Here is a 17,828-nt window from a genome sequence, read left to right on the forward strand (position 1 = left end):
AAAAACAATACTGGGGCTTTCTTACACTGGCCTGTAAATGATCTTCATTAGTTCTCCTCAATCTAAAATATAAGACTGTGACTCCAGTTATGAAAAGTGTATGACGACAGGCCATGGTGACCTTCATCCTAACCTCTGTTAGTAAACCTGTTAGTAAAAAGAGAGTTTAATCAATACGTTTAACTATAGGAATTTCACTTGCATTGCTCTAGTTTGTGTGTCTTCCATGGAAAAATAAACGTTCTTCAGATTTGATAAGGAGAATAATTTGTATTCACTTTGCACTCATTCTTTTGCATGCTCATGTTTCATTTGGCAATTTATCTTTTATTGTATATTGTATATATCATAATAGAGCATTTTTTCTTGGCACACTCAAAGTAACTTCCAAAAGTCAAAAGCTGTCACCATTTTAAAAATAAATGTCTTGTTCAAAGACAACACAAGCAATATCATAGGATAATGTGTGATGTCACACTAAATTTAAGCCCAGCTGTGATTATGAACCATGCTGATACAGCATAGCATCTCTATCTCTCTCTCTGGTGATGTTGCTTTAATATCATGACGCTACCTTCATGGTATCGTCATGCACTAAAAACAGGGTTGGGCTAATGCATGTAGAACAGTTTTGACTTCTTAAGCCATTTGAACTCTGAAAGTCCAGCTCGTATTATAACTCCTGACATCATACTTTGTCGCTCGTTGCACTGGTGGTGCTCACTTGTACTATGTTCTCAAAAGGCCATTTAATACCACGTTTTTGGATTTCATTTTCGTGTCACTTTGACATAGGATGTGGAGTTAGTGATGCCCAACCGGAATGTTCTGAATAGGAAGTGAAATTCATACAAACCTTGTGCATTTCTAATCAGGCACCTCAAGGAACCCTTTACATGAAGTGAGAGGAGTAGTTCTGTGAGCAAGGGCTGATGTAAATAACATGTCCATCGGTTCCTTTACTGACGACATAAAATGAAGTTTGGTTTAAGTAGATACTGGAGCCCTCATGCCATGAGATACAGTAGAACTGCCAGAATGAGGATTGTTAACAGATGAAAATGAGTACAAGTAAAATAAAGTTAGAATAAAATTAAGATAAACCCCAACAAGCATCCCTGAGAGCAGCTCAAGTTCATATGTAGAATGAAAAGGGCTTTTGCAATGCTTTTTACGCTGTAAACCATAAGAAAGGCCATTGAGCAGTTGTTGATATTGATCTGTATTGCAAAAATGCCACCTCCAATAACCTCATTCCCACCCTGCAGGAAGACCAGAGCAGAGGTTAACCTTCTTGTTGTAAGTTGCCTAGCCCCCGTTTGGTTCCTGCTTAAATCAGTAAGACCTTGATGGAAAGGGTTCAAAGGTCAAAGTTTTTTCTTCGGGAGTAATCTTTTAGATCAGTTTTACCGAGTGCTGGGGGAGTGCAGGACTAATGGACCTCTAACTGTTTCGCCTTAGATACATCGACTGCCTCTGGACCCTCAAGCCCTTTCCTTTGTGTCTGTCCCATCTGTCTGTGCTCATTAGGACGTGTGCATATTGGCCTGAGCAATCACCCGTTGCCTGCCAGCTCCTATTAAAAAAGATCCATACCCTGACCAAGCCAGCCAATCAACCCTCATCCACTGCTCCATCCCCTCACCTTCTCACATAAACATGCTGGGTACATGTGCCCAAGCAATTACATAGAGAGGCAATCATCTCAAACAGGGAGAATACATGTATTGACACTCAAATTAGGAAGCACAAACAATGGGGGAGCATAAACTCAAATACAAAGAGATAGCCAGGGGTATCTGTGTCAGGTTGAAGGTCTCTCTGCTGATGAGACCTAGTGGATCAGCGTTTCATTGTTTTCGTCTTACATTCCAAATCGGGACGGACAAGGTGGGAAGAAAGGGGAGTGGGGAGTGGGGACTCCGCTGTTTCACCGAAGGTCAGGCATAGTGGGAAGAAAAACGTCAGTCGATGAAAGTTAAAAGCCTAGTTCATGCCTGAAAAGCATGCTGTTATGTTTCTGAGAATGGTATTTGAGCATAAGGCCGAATTTGAGCACAAGGCCGGATCTAGATGTGGGAAGGGGTGGGCAATGCCCAGCCAAATTGGTCAACAAGTCAGTATTTTAAGGGCTCACTATCACAATCTTAGCCTCTTCCTTATGCAAATCATTTTGAATTATTTTAAGTGCAACTGTGAGTACAGTGGTATTATGTTAGAATAGACATATCAGCCGTACATTAAAACTAGGAAAAAAGCTCAACATCGTAGTATAGACCACTGTATGGAAAGTTACCTTCCCCAAATGTCTAATTGCACCCCCCCAATCTGAGCTGTCTAGATCTGGGCCTGTTTGAGCAAAGCTAAAAGCGTTTTGTATACAGTAATGCAGAAGGTGGATAAAAAGGTGGTGGGTCTTTTGTACTGTGGAATATGGAATAAAAACACTATGTGACTGTTAACTCAAAATTAATGAGTATACTGAGTCTGTAATAATGACTGAACAATTTCCATCACTTTCGCAAATGACAAGCAATGTAGTATTCCTCTATTGAATGAGCAATTTCAGTGGGTGTGGTGAAAGCAGCAGAAAGAAGTTGTCAAGGTGACAACAGATAATTTACAGAGAAATTGAAATGTAGCTGCAGCAAGAAAAACCCCAGGCCCCCAGATACAGCAGGGCTTCTGTCACACTCACACAGCTACGATTCAGTGAACTGAATGGTCCGTGATCAAAGGAAACAAGCTTTATTAATTACAGCACAGGCACAGGCTCACCTTCAGGGAGTTAAAGGTTAACGGTACCTTATTCGTCTGGTCTAGGGGGCATATTTGCTTTTGAACTCTTGCGGCGCATCGTTGATCTGTGTGCTGGATTCATGAGCGAGTATTATAAAAGCCTGAAGAGCAAGGAAGATCAGCTAAGCTTTTCTTCATGAACAGCATTTAGGTGATCTAATATTCAGCTGTGTGATCTTTCACAGTTGGTAATCTAAATTTATGGAGGTGGACAGTTACTGTAGAACCCAGGACATACTGTAGCTAGTCAGTATCGAGACTTCGAATTCCTGAAAACAGAGAGTAATCTTTAAAGAGTTGACTTATTCTGTACGCAAAGACACAAATGTAACCTGAACTGAAAGCAATGTTTTGGGAAAATGGGATCAAATATGTAGAATCTATTAATAAAGACCAGTGTGAAATATTTAAATATCCTAGCCAGTGGTGGCTCTCACTCTGATAATTCCATGGCATTAATTTGGTAAGTAAACTCAGATAATTACCCAAAACCAGGCACCAGGGACATCTAAAACCTAACATTTTCAGTATTGAAGAAATAAATGAACTATGAAATTACCGTGAAGCACTGTATTTGATATAACAGCTGGATGCCAATCAGCTAAAATATCTACTTTTGTCGTTATATTGTTTTATTTCATCTTTCAGTATTATTACTGAGGTGGTCCTTCTTTAATCAGGACAAAATTGATTTTGAAAAGTCTTTCTAATGAATATGAAATTCTGAACAGTCAGTGTGCTTCAAAATGTTTTAATTATACAGTACCTATAGTAACTAATGGTAGGTTTATCCTTGCTCCTTCTGCCAAGGATTTTTTATATTCCATATTTTCAAAGGTTGGTCCAAACATTAACATTGAGAATATTTCATATACATGTATGGATGGATATTTGCACAGGGACCATGCACTCTCTGCAAATTACCAATTTGCCTAGACACCGGCAACAACCTCCTTGAACTCTTCCAGAAAGTCCTACCGGGCGTTGCTGGGGATGAGGTGCCCCGGCTCATAAAGAGCCACTGGAATATGCAGATGGGGTTTTACGGTGCAGCATTAATCTAATAAGCAGCCTTAGTGATTATCTGGGGTGTGAATTTTTCAAAGTGATGTACAAGTGATTGCACCCTGTGGAAAACAGCAATGTGTTTTTTAAGAGATAGAACAGCTGGACAGTCGAGCAATAACAGATCATTGATCCCTGGGTAAAGTCGTTTTTTTTTTTGGTTGAAGTAGTTTTCTATGTGTGATGACACAGCTGGGATGCACAAACTAACTCAGTTTCCTCCAGCTTTTAATGCTACAACCGCATTATCGAGCACATGGCAAAGAGACAATGTATGTAGTGATGAGGGGTAATTCTCTGTATTTTTATGTTTTCCAGTCTAGTCTCTACATGCAGTGCATTTTCACTTTAACATGTCTTCTAGCTATCTCTCAGCTAATGTCTCATGAGATCAGATGGACTACATATTGCTGATTTCAGCTACCATGCTTATTAGGCTGCAGTGATAGACAAAGTCCTCTCACTCACTTTTTCAGACACACACACACACACACCTTTTTGCATGTCCAAAGACAAGAATCTGTTGTCAGTGCACCAATCTAGTGAAATCCTTTTCATTCCATAATAATGTTGTAGCCAAATCCCTTGCCATTTTTGTGCATTTAATTACTGACGTGTGTATACTTGTTTTGCATGCCGTGCATGCCTTCTATGGTTTAATGCCAAATATCTGGCAAATCCCAGGCATTTAATTAGGGTTGTCTGAAATGACTCCTCAAATATCCACATAGCTCAGGTAGCCAGATCAGGATGTCTGACCTTATTAAAAGTTTATTTTAAAACCTGCTCCTGTGCTCTACTTTGCTCTATTCAATGGACAAAAGCCTTTACATTTTTAATCCTGCAAACATGTGTTTCATCAAAACAGTAATGATGCAAGAGTTGCATGATGCAGTACATTCTTTTCATTCCATGACCCCATTCCCTTATTTCTCCATTAAATAAGATTAAACGCCCTCAAGCCATTCTCTCCCTTGGTGGTTATTTTCAGTGAATGGGATTAAGGGGAACGAGGGGGATCGAGGTGAGGATGACACACAAGGAAGGCTACACATTCAGGAGATATTAGTCTGCTGCATTTATTATCTTTCTGTCTGTCGGTAGCATCACAGATACCATAAGACTGGGCCAGATCGGTTTCAGAGTAAGCTAGCCGTGACGAAGGCTCCTGTCCTTTTACTAAGTCCCCTTTCAACAAAATGCTGACTGAAAAACGATGAAAAGTTTATTTTTCTTGACTACAAAACTCCTTCTACTATTGTTATAAGAAAGCTACAAGCACACAGCAGCAATCCAGAACTTTAGCAAATACAGCTGGTGGTTTGCTGAGTTGCGGGAACGTAGCATGAAAATACCTGAGTTCAGAGAGACGTGCGCTCTCGTGGTGATGATGAGAGTACACCTGCTCTCCCACACACACTGTCAGGCACTGTGAGAGCCTACAGCTGTAGGTTAGGTGCAGCATCACCCCACAACACCTATATAATGGATGTCTTCATGTTGTAGTGGTACGCATAGCTGATACTTCTTCTGGTCTCGAGAATAAGATGGGTTGTAGCCAGTCGACCTCTGGAAATGTAGCCAATTAGCGTCTTGAAACTGCTTGGACAGCTATCCTTGCTCCTAACTGTCATTGCTGGTCTCATTACAGATTTCTGATGACAGGAGGACACAGTGCAAATAATAGAAAAGTCCAAATCAATGTTTATGTCAGTAAGTGGGAACACTTGCTACATATGACATCAAGCAAGTTTTTTTGTCTTGACAAGCTAAGAAAAACCTCAAATCTACTACCTTACTTAAAACTACTAAATGCCCCCTCAATGGTCCATCTTCAGTACAGGCGTACTTGTTCTGTATTACTTGTGAAGTATCATGGTAATAAGTGGGAAGGATCATCTCAAATCATGGTAACATCTTGTTAACAACCCACAATGACTTATCATTTCGTTGAGTTGAGTTGTTCCTAAACAATAATCCACCATATTACTCGTTGTTCCCAGTTTCTTCCCTTATCCTAACCTGGGTACGTAATCCTGGGGGGGGGGGGGATATCTCCAACCCCCAACCCCCAACCCCTTCCATTACCCTAAGACCCCCCCCCCCCCCCCCAGAGAGTTTTCCCCGCCTCTGTCGTACTCTAGGGGGTTCGGGCTCTGGGCTCTGTAAAGTGCATTGAGACCATTTCAATTGTTATTGGTGCTGTATAAATTGTTATTTGGTGCTATATAAATGAAATTGAATTGCATTGAATTGAAGATGCAATGCACCACACATGAGAGACAAATGACTGATGCACAGCTACCTCCGCATGGTATATTAGGAGGCATTAACGGTTCCTTTCGCCTGCCAAATGGATGCCTTGCCAGATGGCACACCTGCTTTTACTCACAGAGGACAAACTGCAATACAAACCACCAACTTTCAGAGCAGCACACCTGTTTGAAGACCAGCTACTCTATCCCAATTCTGAGGGGACTTCACAGTGGCCATCTTTGTGCTCCAGTAGCGGCCGCCCAGATGATGAGGATGTGATCATTTAGACATATTTGCTAACCTACGTAGCATTACTGAGTCGCCAGTGGCGGAGATTTAGCAGTTGTGACATGGCATCCCATCTGGAGATAATCAAGCGGCTCTTCAAGACTTTTCTTTTTTGTTGTTGTTTTGCTTAAAACACACACATGCAGTGTGAGGAATAAGGACACTCTTGTTTCCCCTTTGTCATTCAGCTATTCCAGACTGGATTCCAGGGTCGTTTCCCTTTTTTTTCTCCCAGCTTCCCTCCTGTGTTAGGAGGGTAAATATAAAGGCATCTGAATAATGCAAGATGAACATTAAATGTCAGGGCTAAAATTCAACATTTCCGCCATTGTCTCCCTGGCATTTTCCAATACATCTTTTAGCATTTTATAATTAGGTCTAACCTCAGGAGGGGTGGAGCTGCAGTACGGCAGCGTGTGGATATCTCAGTGTAGGATGAGAACTTGGGTTCATTTGAAAGGCAAATTTTGTGCAAGGTGGAGAGTAGGGAAGTGGTGGGGGGGGGGGGGGGGGGATAAGCTGAGCTATTTCATTTTTCTTCTCTGCTCTGCTCTCGTTCAGCATTGGACAATGTCAAATATGGTAAGCAGCCTTGAATTGGTACTTGCTATGTAACTCTTGAAGGTCACCCGATTCCATTTGTTCCAGCGTTGACATGTGATAGTATTAGCATTAATATCTTTTATCTCCTGCTCAGCATGGTGGACTTCCTATCACTGCTAGGAGCTGAGATGGATGAGTGCAGCTTGTGGAGGAGAGGTCCACAGAAAGGTCATGTGGGGGAGATTCGGGGGGGGGGGGGGAATGTCATGATCTCTACTGAAAAAGACTGCGTGTGCATGTTTGCACAAATTCCTCTATTTTTCCCACTCAAGATAGGTACAGCTGCGTATGTCAGAGATAGCAACGTGATAGCGGGAGAGATCCAGGTCTACAGGTCACGTGACAGAGGCAACAACTGTATATAGAGCAGTAGCCTACATGTTGTTGCATGTTATATGTCATCCTCCACTACAGACTGCATGTCACGCATTTGTGGCACAGTGGTTGGGGAGACTTTCATTTGCACCTTGTTGTCCTGTAATAGCTACAGGCTGTTTCTCAGGATACAAACTATGTTGCCCTTTACTCAGCTGTGGTGTGACAAATAGCATGATGTTTCATCCTCCCTGGGAATGAGTTTCAGGACTCCACCAGTGATGCAAGCAGTGATGAATGTGATTCATGTGGGTCATCACTTTACAATTTACAACTCATTGCCACCTATAAATTGCCATTAAAAGATGGAAAAAGTTGACTAAGCCTACCATTGGAATTCCAAAACAAATTTTACATCTCTTTGTCCCTCTTTTACTCTTTCTCTCTCTCTCTCTCTCTCTCTCTCTTTCTCTCTCTCTCTCTCTTTCCTGTAATTATGTTTTGGAAACAAATGTAGATGTGCATTTTGTCTGATGATGAAAAGAATAAAAATACTGATGCATGTAAGAAACATCACAGACAAAGGGCTTCAGAAAAAAATATCAGAAGTGAGAGAATGTAACAGAAAGACTTGGAAATGTTGTTTCCAAGAGGACAGTCTGGGACAATATAATTGTTTCAGCATCATGTCTCCGATTGTGGCAGCCTGAAGGAGCTGCTAGATGACCTGACGAGCTCAGCCTGAATGCTGGAATCCAAGGACAGACCATATTGGTGCATTATATTTAATTACTTTCTCAATTTTTTTTTCACTACGGGGAACCTCTGTGCAAGTAGTCCTAAACATTTTTGCAATAGTCTATTGCTATGCAAAACGTGAACAGCAGCTAGATGGCTTCATGCATCATTTAGTATCCGAACATGCATCTGCCCCCTGTGAAATCAATTCTCATTGTGAATTTGGAGAAGATTAGAAAACAATGTCTGGGAATATTGATGGTCCCAACCCTCTTGTATAATATGTCCCTTTGTATATGCATCAGTATTCTGTGTTTGATTGTGCATTTCTGATACTCTGATACAACTCATTAATATGAAGTCCCCAAAGAACCAATTTTTTGATGATTTATTCTTGGTCTTATTTTCTGCCCGCTGTGGATTAAATAATTGAATATGTGTCTTGCATCCCAAACTGTTGCAGAAATCGTTATGATAGCCCTGACCGCAGATAGCTGTCAGCCATCCTGGGCTTAGGCTCGGATTGTCCAAACCAAGCAGGCACGGCTTGACTAACTCACGTCCAATTCCCAAGAGAACACAAGATGTACCTCTGGTCATCTGAAATAGGAGGCAAAATTTAACACGCTGATGTCTGCATTCTTCAAAATTTTTTGTTTAAAACATTAATGTTACTTTTGTGTTTATAAGTGTATATTATGCTTATACCCATGATTGTATATGTGTATATTATGCTTATACCCATGATTGTATATGTGTATATTATACATACACCCATGATTTCAGTTCAAATGCGGCAGCAGCATAACATCCCCTTTGGGTGGCATTACAGCCTGTCCTTGACACGGCCCTCTGCTTCTCTTCCTGTCGTAGGTCAGAGGGCAGTAGCAGAAGAATGCTGGTCCCGGGTGCCCAGGGGCAGGATGTCGTTGCGTTGGCAGAGAGCTGCGGTCGTTAGATGGTTCCTCTTGATGCTCTTATGGCAGTGGGCGTCCCTGGGCCCCCTCAGCTGGGTGCTGGCCCTGGCTGAGCCCAACCCCTCGCCCTTCTCCTCTGTGTCCGGCCGCACCAGCGGCCAGCTGGACTGGCTGCTCTCCGACAAAGGGCCCTTTCACCGCTGCCCTGAGTACACAGAGTTCAAGGAGCGATTCCAGCAAGGCTTCACCACCCGCTACAAAATATATAGGTAGGTGCTCTCTCTGTGTGTGTGTGTGCGTGCGTGCGTGCGTGCGTGCGTGCGTGCGTGCGTGCGTGCGTGCGTGCGTGCGTGCGTGCGTGCGTGCGTGCGTGCGTGCGTGCGTGCGTGCGTGCCTGCGTGCGTGCGTGCGTGCGTGCGTGCGTGCGTGCGTGCGTGCGTGTGTTGCTGGACCTGGATAACAGGCAACGACAGGAAAGGAGCAGGACTGATGGCTTATTATCATTTACAGACACTTGAGTAATAGTAAGTACTGGGGAAATTGCAGGACGATCCAGTTCTGTCCCCTGGCAGACAGCTCTCGCAGCGAAAAAAATCACAAAAATGACTACATTTTGAAACCCAACATTATGATTTAATATCAGTTTTCTAGTCATCTTGGCCAGATTGCTGCAACAACATTATCATGTGAATAAACAATGCTGGAGAGGGGGCAGACGCAGCTTTCATGACATAAGTGTGTGTGTGTGTGTGTGTGTGTGTGTGTGTGTGTGTGTGTGTGTGTGTGTGTGTGTGTGTGTGTGTGTGTGTGTGTGTGTGTGTGTGTGTGTGTGTGTGTGTGTGTGTGTGTGTGTGTGTGTGTGTGTGTGTGTGTGTGTGCGTGTGTGTGTGTGTGCTGCAGAGAGGGCAGACGCAGCTTTCATGACATAAGTGGGACAGAAATCAACAGTGCGTCCCACTCATGTTTGGTGGCAGAGTGTGTGATGACTAAGACAACACACACACACACTCACACACACTCACACACATAGACACACACACACACATAGACACACACACACACACACACACACACACACACACACATAGACACACACACACACACACACACACACACACACACACACATAGACACACACACTCACACACACACACACACACACACACACACACACACACACAGAGTTATGGATGCTTTTCACTGCTTTTTGCTAAAAACATGATTTTGTCATTTCTTATTTACTTAGCTCAGCTGGTTTATGTGCTAATCTTTCTTGAGAAATGTATAATATCACCAAAGAAAGTGCAATAGAGGCCCTGCTAGTAAAGGTATGTAAGCTTATTTTGAAGATGTCATCAACCAAAAAGGTCAGTCTAGGCTTTCAGTCTGCAAGATTAAATCTCATACATGAATGTTTGCACAAAGTCTCCCTTAAATTGACTGTGTAAACACATCTCTATTTATCACTTAGAAATATTGAGTCATGCTGCCGGGAAGGTACATTTGTGGGGGGAAAAATTCCTCCACGCCATTTAATAATTAATTTGGCCATTTTCAATATGGAAAACAACTTAATATTGTTCTGTTTCCACAAACAAATCAGAAAATTGATCCAACTAATTACTGCAAAAAACATGTCAGCCAGTTAAAAAGGACAATGTGTTGTTTTACGGCGGACTGAATTCTCTCTGTGGGTCGAGCTTGGCCTTTTTGCCCGCTTCCTCTACCCCCTGCTTGTATGAGGCTGACATCGGCCAACAACCACCACATGCCAAATCCAAAGCCCAGCACGACCAGAGCAGCTGGACAGAACAAAAGGCCTGCAGCACTGTGATGGACTGTAGGGGAGAGTGAATGCACCTCCAGCGCTGTTTCAAAGGTTGCCTTCTAGGGTGGTGCTTATGTGTGTCTGTGTGTGAGTATATCTGGACGCGTATGTGGGGGTATGTGTGGGTGGGTGCGTATCAGTTTGTGCGTGTGTGTCTGTGTGTGTGTGTATGTGTGTGTGTGTGTGTGTGTGTGTGTGTGTGTTTGGGTGTGTGTGTGTGTGTGTGTGTGTGTGTGTGTGTGTGTGTGTGTGTGTGTGTGTGTGTGTGTGTGTGTGTGTGTGTGAAGATATAAAAGACGTTAAAAAAGCAGGTGTGAGAAGGTGTCCGTGTCGATGTACCTGCAGACATTGTTTTGCAGTGATGATATATTCCTTCAGCTTCACTGATCTCAGACTAAATGAAATAAGGGCACCCTCCGTCCTGCCAACAGTGTTTTCTGCAGAAAAAGACCTTTTGATATGTTAACTGATCTTTTTTTACCAAATGGATTTTCTGCAAGGAAGCTGTTTCTGTGCTCTGGGCCTGGTGGGGTGTCCAAGTCTCCACGTCATGGGGTGGAGGGACACCAGCTGAGCGCATTCTGAGGGAGGATGTGTTTTCACCGCTTCCCTGGTCACAGATCCTCCCTGGGGGGGGGGGGGGGGGGTTACACTGGAGCACACGTATTGCTGCCAGATTACATTCAATGGTCCTTACTAAGACTGGTGGTGGGGGATTTTTGTCTTTTTTTATGGAGGCGTAATGTTTTGACAATCTGGTTTCTTTGCCCAGCCAAAGTGACAAGCAAACAGTTTGATTGGTAAACTGAAATAAGGCTTAGTCACTCCAGCCTAATCCATCTGGAAGGTGCATGAAATGACTGAATGCCAACATGTTTGTTTGTTATGAGATTGTTGTTGAGAAATAATGAGGACACTGCGACTGTGCGACAGTTGTGGTTTTTGGGTCTGTTTGCTTGTAAGTCTGTTTGCTCTTTTGACGTTGTCCTGTGAAACATGCATGGCCCTTTTGAAGATTAATTAAGTTTTTGTTTTTTAGTTTGAGTGGAACACAAGAAAAGCTAGAGACAAAATGTCCCCCAAAAAATTAAAACCTAAGCACCCTTTATTAATAATTCACGTGCTGCAACACTTTAAAAGCCTGGCCGCCAGAGAGGAAAGGGATGTTTACAGTCGGCTGAGAGGAAAATACTTATGACGCAACATCTCTCTGGAGAGGCTTTGGGAAGACGGATGGCCTCCCCAGTGTGGCATTACTTGGGGCTCAGTGTGCCCTTGGTATCGGGCAAGATGGAGACGATGACGACCAACTGGGACCCAGCGGATTACGCCCCCATCCTCCAGGGTCCTGTAGCCTAGTAACGGCTGTGTACCACAGGCAATCAGTAGCGTGGGCAAGAAAATAAGTCAGCAAAACAGTCATGTATGGAGACATCGCCATCTGTGATGGACTGCCTGCAAATGTAAATGGATGTTTAGAAATAGAAGGGCTCTGAGAAGATGAGAGTGCTGTGATAAATGGGGTTTTTGTGTTAGATAGGAGATGCTGAGCCACATTTGCAGAGAAAATATCTGGCAACATCGGGGTCCAGGTCTCGAAATCTGATTTGCGAGGGGGGTGTCGTTGGAGGAGGAGGGCATTTGGCGAGGGCCTCGAAGTGCAGAGCTTTTGTGTTTGGTTGACTTGATGTAATTTAGCACTTCAATCACCCACTATAAAATGTCTCTGAATACCTCACTTGAGCTTTCACTGACGGGAATCAAATTTCATATCCTGTATTGATGTCTGCCTTTGAAAGTTGGGCCTGGGTTTTGCTGACTGGTTCTTTTTTCCATGTTGTGTGGCTCAACTTTATTTTGCTGAAAACATGATTTTGTCATTTCTTATTTACTTAGCTCAGCTGGTTTATGATCTAATCTCTCTTGAAAAATATAATATCACTAAATAAAGTACAATAGAGGTAGTTAAGGTATGTAAGCTTATTTTGAAAAAAGGTCAGTCTAAGCTTTCAGTCTGTAAGATTAAATCTTATACATGAAAGTATGCACCAAAGCCTCCCTTAAATTGACTGTGTAAACACATCTCTATTTATTTCTCATTTTCATAAATTGTGATTTTATTGTAGAAAGTTTTCTATTGGGATTTAAACCTTAATTGATGTTCAAGATGGGTTACAGATACCAACAAAATGAAAGCCAACATAAATAAATAGAGAGACTATGGTTTGGACCTTTCGGATTTAACCTCAGGTGTCTGTTGGGCTGGTGGTATTTCTTTGTTTGAGATCAGATTCAGATATGTTAGATAACTGATGCATGAACGACTAGTGCATTGGTATGTTTTCATGTTACTTTTCACGTATGTATGGTTCCCATATTAAGACTTGATCAGAGCAGCTGATTATTATTAATACATTGCATTTAGGATTTATGCATCTCCCCAATGTGAATTTTTTCTTGTTCAGCTGTTTATTTGATTTGTTTTGGAACACTACTACGTCAAATATATATGCACTTCTGATTTCCGCACTGGTCGTAGGCCCCAAGATGCCAAAAGTGGAAATCTAATTATAGCATTCAGCACTGTGACTCTCTGTGTGCAATTAACAAGATTCGCTCTAATTCCAGAGAAGGATAAGGGTCTTAGCTATTCAACTCTGAAAGAAAAAAAAAACACCCAGAGCCATCGGTGCACACCACAATACATTATCCCATTTGGAGGAAATGTTCCAATTACAAGGGGGGATGAGATGCTTTTAAAAATGCCTCACATTCCGCGTTGCTTGACATTTTTTTAAAGATTCATGGATGCAGTCTACCTCCCTCCTTCTCCCACCTTGAGAGGAAATGTTTAAGTGTCTCAAATTAGGCAGAGGAAAATGTCGTGAGGCACACATATTCTGCTGAGCACAAACAGTCTGGTGGAATGCACCGCCAGCAAAAGCACCACTGGGGAAAGGGATCGCCACTAATTGCCTTTCTTTTTACCCCTTTTTCTCCCCTATGAACCAAACTGCATGAAATGAGTCTTCGTATGTGTGGGATAGTGCTGTATTAATAATGACTTAGCACCTTCGACATTTACAGAGCCACATTAATACAGTTTGTGACATTCCTGCCTGTGACAAGCGTTATTTATGGCACCGGAAAACAGGGAAAGATCTTTTCTTCTAAAGCTGCTTCTATTACTGTTCGGAATGTGCCATCCATATCTCACTGATGTGCTGGGTAAATCATGCATTGAGCTAGGTTTGGCTAGAGTGGAAGCCAGTTAGGGCTAGCTGGGTTCCATGGGGTGACTCAGAATGTGCCGTTACATCCTGTTTCCTCCACTCTATTGTGCCGTGAAGAGCAAACAGTGTTTCAGGGCAGCTGCTGCTCATGTTACATCCAGAAGCTCCACTATTTCACAATTCAAGAAATAAATGTATCATGATGTGTGAAATTGACTGGTGTGGGCCAAAAAGTACCATAGCAAAACTGGCCTGCTAGCCCTGCGTGACAGTACTTCCCCACATTATGTGACATGTTGGGTAAATTAACGATAGTTCAGCTCTGACTGTGAGTCAGTGAGCCATGAAACTGCTGAGGCACCCATGTTAGCCAGGTGTGGGGAAGAGGAGGCTACGGTGTCTTATCCACGTGATGATATGGCAGACCGGTGGAGGTTTGGATGAAAAGGCCCCACAACCCCACAGAGCTGCAGGTGTGATCAGCTTGTGTTTAAAGGCCTTTAATTAAGTCCATCTATCATCATTAGCAAATGCATGGACAGCCAGGGCTTTCGCTAATTAACTCTTAGAGAACAGCACAGAAGGTTGTAGAGGCCCAGAAGACAATCCTTTACATACAGACATTAAGAGAAAGCACATCCGTGTTTACTCAGAATGCCCTCATGAAATGCCCACATGGTGTAGCGTGTGTGCCCTAATTGGCTTACATTTAGCAAGACTCACACACACACACACACACACTTAAGTGTGTGAAGGGCAAAAGTTTAAAGTATGTTCTTCAGTTCAAAGTATGTTCTTACAGAGCTTGTTTTTGTCAATCATTTAAAAATCTTCAATCATCAAAATCTTGCGCACAGCTGTTATGAAGCCCTAGAGCAAACTTCAGTTTGACTGGCATATATTCTCACTTGCCACATCAAGATGGCACTGTTTTAACACTCAGGATTTAACCGTCCATATCTCTAAGAGAGAGATGAGATTGTGGTGTCCCAGTTTCATGAGTCGTTTGATTTCCTGCTATAATTATGGTAAATAAATGTGTGCAAACAAATCAGTGGAGGTGCTCTCGGTGGGTCTTCCATCAACATTTCAGATACAAATACCAATAGCAGATATCATTAGACAAGGTAAACAATGTTTAGTATTTTTTTTTTTAAATCATGTTGAGTATAAGCACTGTTGAAACTGGTGCAAAAGGGATACTAATTTATGAAATCGGAACTGGATAACTTACCTGTCATCAGTGATTATTCCAAGCGTATTTCACAGGAGTGTCTGTATCAATATTCAAAAGAATATTCTAATGCATATTAATACATGTTGAACTACTTTTTGTGCTGATGTGTGCATTTCCAGACTTGTACACAAGACTCATACACATACACATACACAGACACACACGCACACACACACAGAGACACACAGACACACAGATACGGTACACATGCTCACTCTTGAGCACACACTCATCAAACCACCCAGCACCGTCCAATGCTCTGAATCTAAAGCTCCCTACACGGCCAGCATCCTGATGAGTTTGGACTTCTCTCGCCTCTCTTGCAGGGAGTTCAGTCACTGGAAAGTGAACAGCTTGGCCACGGAGAAGAGAGACTTCTTCAAGGCCCCGCTGCCCTTGGCACCCGAGTTCCTGCGCAACCTCAGGCTGCTGGGACGAAGGCCGAGTCTGCAGCAGATCAACGAGAATCTGATCAAGAAATATGGAACCCACTTTTTAGTGTCTGCTACTCTTGGCGGTGAGTTCCACTGGCTTCAACTCTGTGTACATAAAGTATTAGAAGAGAGTGATTAAAATATGACATGTTGATTTTGTTTTAAATGTAGTTTAAGGCAGAAATAGCAATCACACGTGGGGCCCAGCCTGGCCATACCCTGGCTATAGGCATAAATGTAAAGAATACCATTTCAGCTCTCTTATTGATATGTAATGGTAATGGACTACCAATGTAGTGCTATGTGGCAACCAATGTGTATCATTTTCATCTCTCTGTTTCTCAATCTTTCTCTGTCTCTTGCCCCCTTCTGTGTCTCATTTCAATAATCAATTGGACAAACTGTCCCACTTTCATTGTCTAAACATTCACAAAGACACTAACTCAGTGCTTTGGCACCGAGATATACATGCTAATTATGATGTCACTAATTGGTGAATATATGCACTGAGGTTGCAGAGTCTAAGTGACAAGAGAGATGAATGTAGTCGCAAAGCTATAGTGAGAGATGGTAATTAACGATTCAAACACAGAGAGGGTCGGGGGGGGGGGGGGGATAAGGATGAGGATAATGACTGCATACTAATCAGATGGGGCCGAATAACAATGCTCATCCATGCCTGTGAGACGCAGAAGACACCGTTTAGCCAACAGGAGGATCAGTGTCTCTCCGTGTCTGCCAGTTCTGTCAAGAGGATTGGGCCATGCCGTTCTCACAGTGAACACAGAGCAAACAGCCTTCTCTCCCGGGAAAGGTCACAACACATTGATCGTTAAAGCACTGTGCAGAGGACATTCCTAGTTCCTCTATAAGACATTGCAGGGGCACGGAGCTTCTCTTGTCAAGCATGGCATTAGAAGTGGCCAGGTCATGGGTTCAGTTCAGCCTTGGAGTAATTATTATTGAGCACGACCACGGCTCATATAAGTATTGAAGTGACATACGTGTATGCTCATATTTATATTGAATTGTTTATTTACAGAAATGTGAATGTATATGTGCATGTAGTTCTCTCTTGTATATTTTGTATCAAAGTAAGAGACTGAATGGATGTGAACTGAGGATCAGAGTCAAGTTAAAGAAGCCTGACACAGCCAAGTTGCATCCTGTCTCTTTTCAAAGGGGAGGAATCGCTCACAATTTTCCTGGATAAGCAAAAGCTCAGCAGAAAATCCGAGGGGAATGGCAACAGCTCGGTGGTCTCCCTGGAAGTCCTGCACCAGTTGGCAGCCTCCTACTTCACTGACAGGGAGAGCACCCTGAGGAGGCTCCACCACCTGCAGATCGCCACCTCTGCTATCAAGGTAACGAGGGGACGATATTATAAACCTCACACAAGCTGAGTAACTCAGTAGTGTGGTTTGGAAGAAACATTCGCTCAAAAGCCTCCACACTGCCTCAGACACAATGTGACATAAGACGACTGAGGTTATTAACTCTACTGTCCTGCTAGGGTCTTAAATATTGAATAGTTTAACTCTTTAGATTTTACTGTGATCTTGAGGTTTCGTAGACTTGTGTTTGAGTGTGTATGTGGAAACAATAGCAAATAGTCCCAGTGTTTTTCAAGGGATTTTGCACATTGTATGCAACACTGTTCCACATTTATTATGCAAAAGCACACAATTAAAGTAACATTATGCAACAATTTGACCTTAAAATCATTTTAGTGGTACACTGACTTGTAATACGGAGAATGGTGTCTGTGCCACTGCCACAGCATGCCTGGTGTGCCTGGTATTGCAATATGTAACTTTGGGGTACAGGGCGTGAGACCTCTCGCAAGAACTATGCAATGCGAGGCATCACCTCATGCAACAACAACTAGACTCATGCGCTAGCTATAAGAGGAAGTTAGCACAGTATTCTCTGTATGGACAAAGAAATAGAGAAAGACGTTGTCGGAGGATAGAAAGAGAAAAAGATCGAGTAACATTGGATTCACACGTATGCATTGCATTGACGGTAGGCGTGTCTGGCACATGGGGTTGTGTTGATAACCAATACGTTTATAGTGAGATTGACCGGTCAACAAGCAATCACGTCACTAGCGAG

General features: G+C 42.7%; 1 protein-coding gene across 1 annotated transcript in view; it reads left to right on the forward strand.

Annotated features, from left to right (window-relative positions):
• Positions 1-17,828, forward strand: part of brinp2 (bone morphogenetic protein/retinoic acid inducible neural-specific 2) — a 61,132-nt gene that overhangs the window by 15,830 nt on the left and 27,474 nt on the right. The window contains exons 2-4 of the mRNA XM_012826003.3: positions 8,938-9,250; positions 15,606-15,796; positions 16,896-17,077. Of these exons, the coding sequence (XP_012681457.2) occupies positions 8,988-9,250; positions 15,606-15,796; positions 16,896-17,077 (636 nt within the window). The 5' untranslated portion in view covers positions 8,938-8,987. The remainder of the gene's footprint in view (positions 1-8,937; positions 9,251-15,605; positions 15,797-16,895; positions 17,078-17,828) is intronic.

The sequence above is a fragment of the Clupea harengus genome, chromosome 25 (assembly GCF_900700415.2).
Source record: "Clupea harengus chromosome 25, Ch_v2.0.2, whole genome shotgun sequence".
NCBI lineage: Eukaryota > Metazoa > Chordata > Actinopteri > Clupeiformes > Clupeidae > Clupea > Clupea harengus.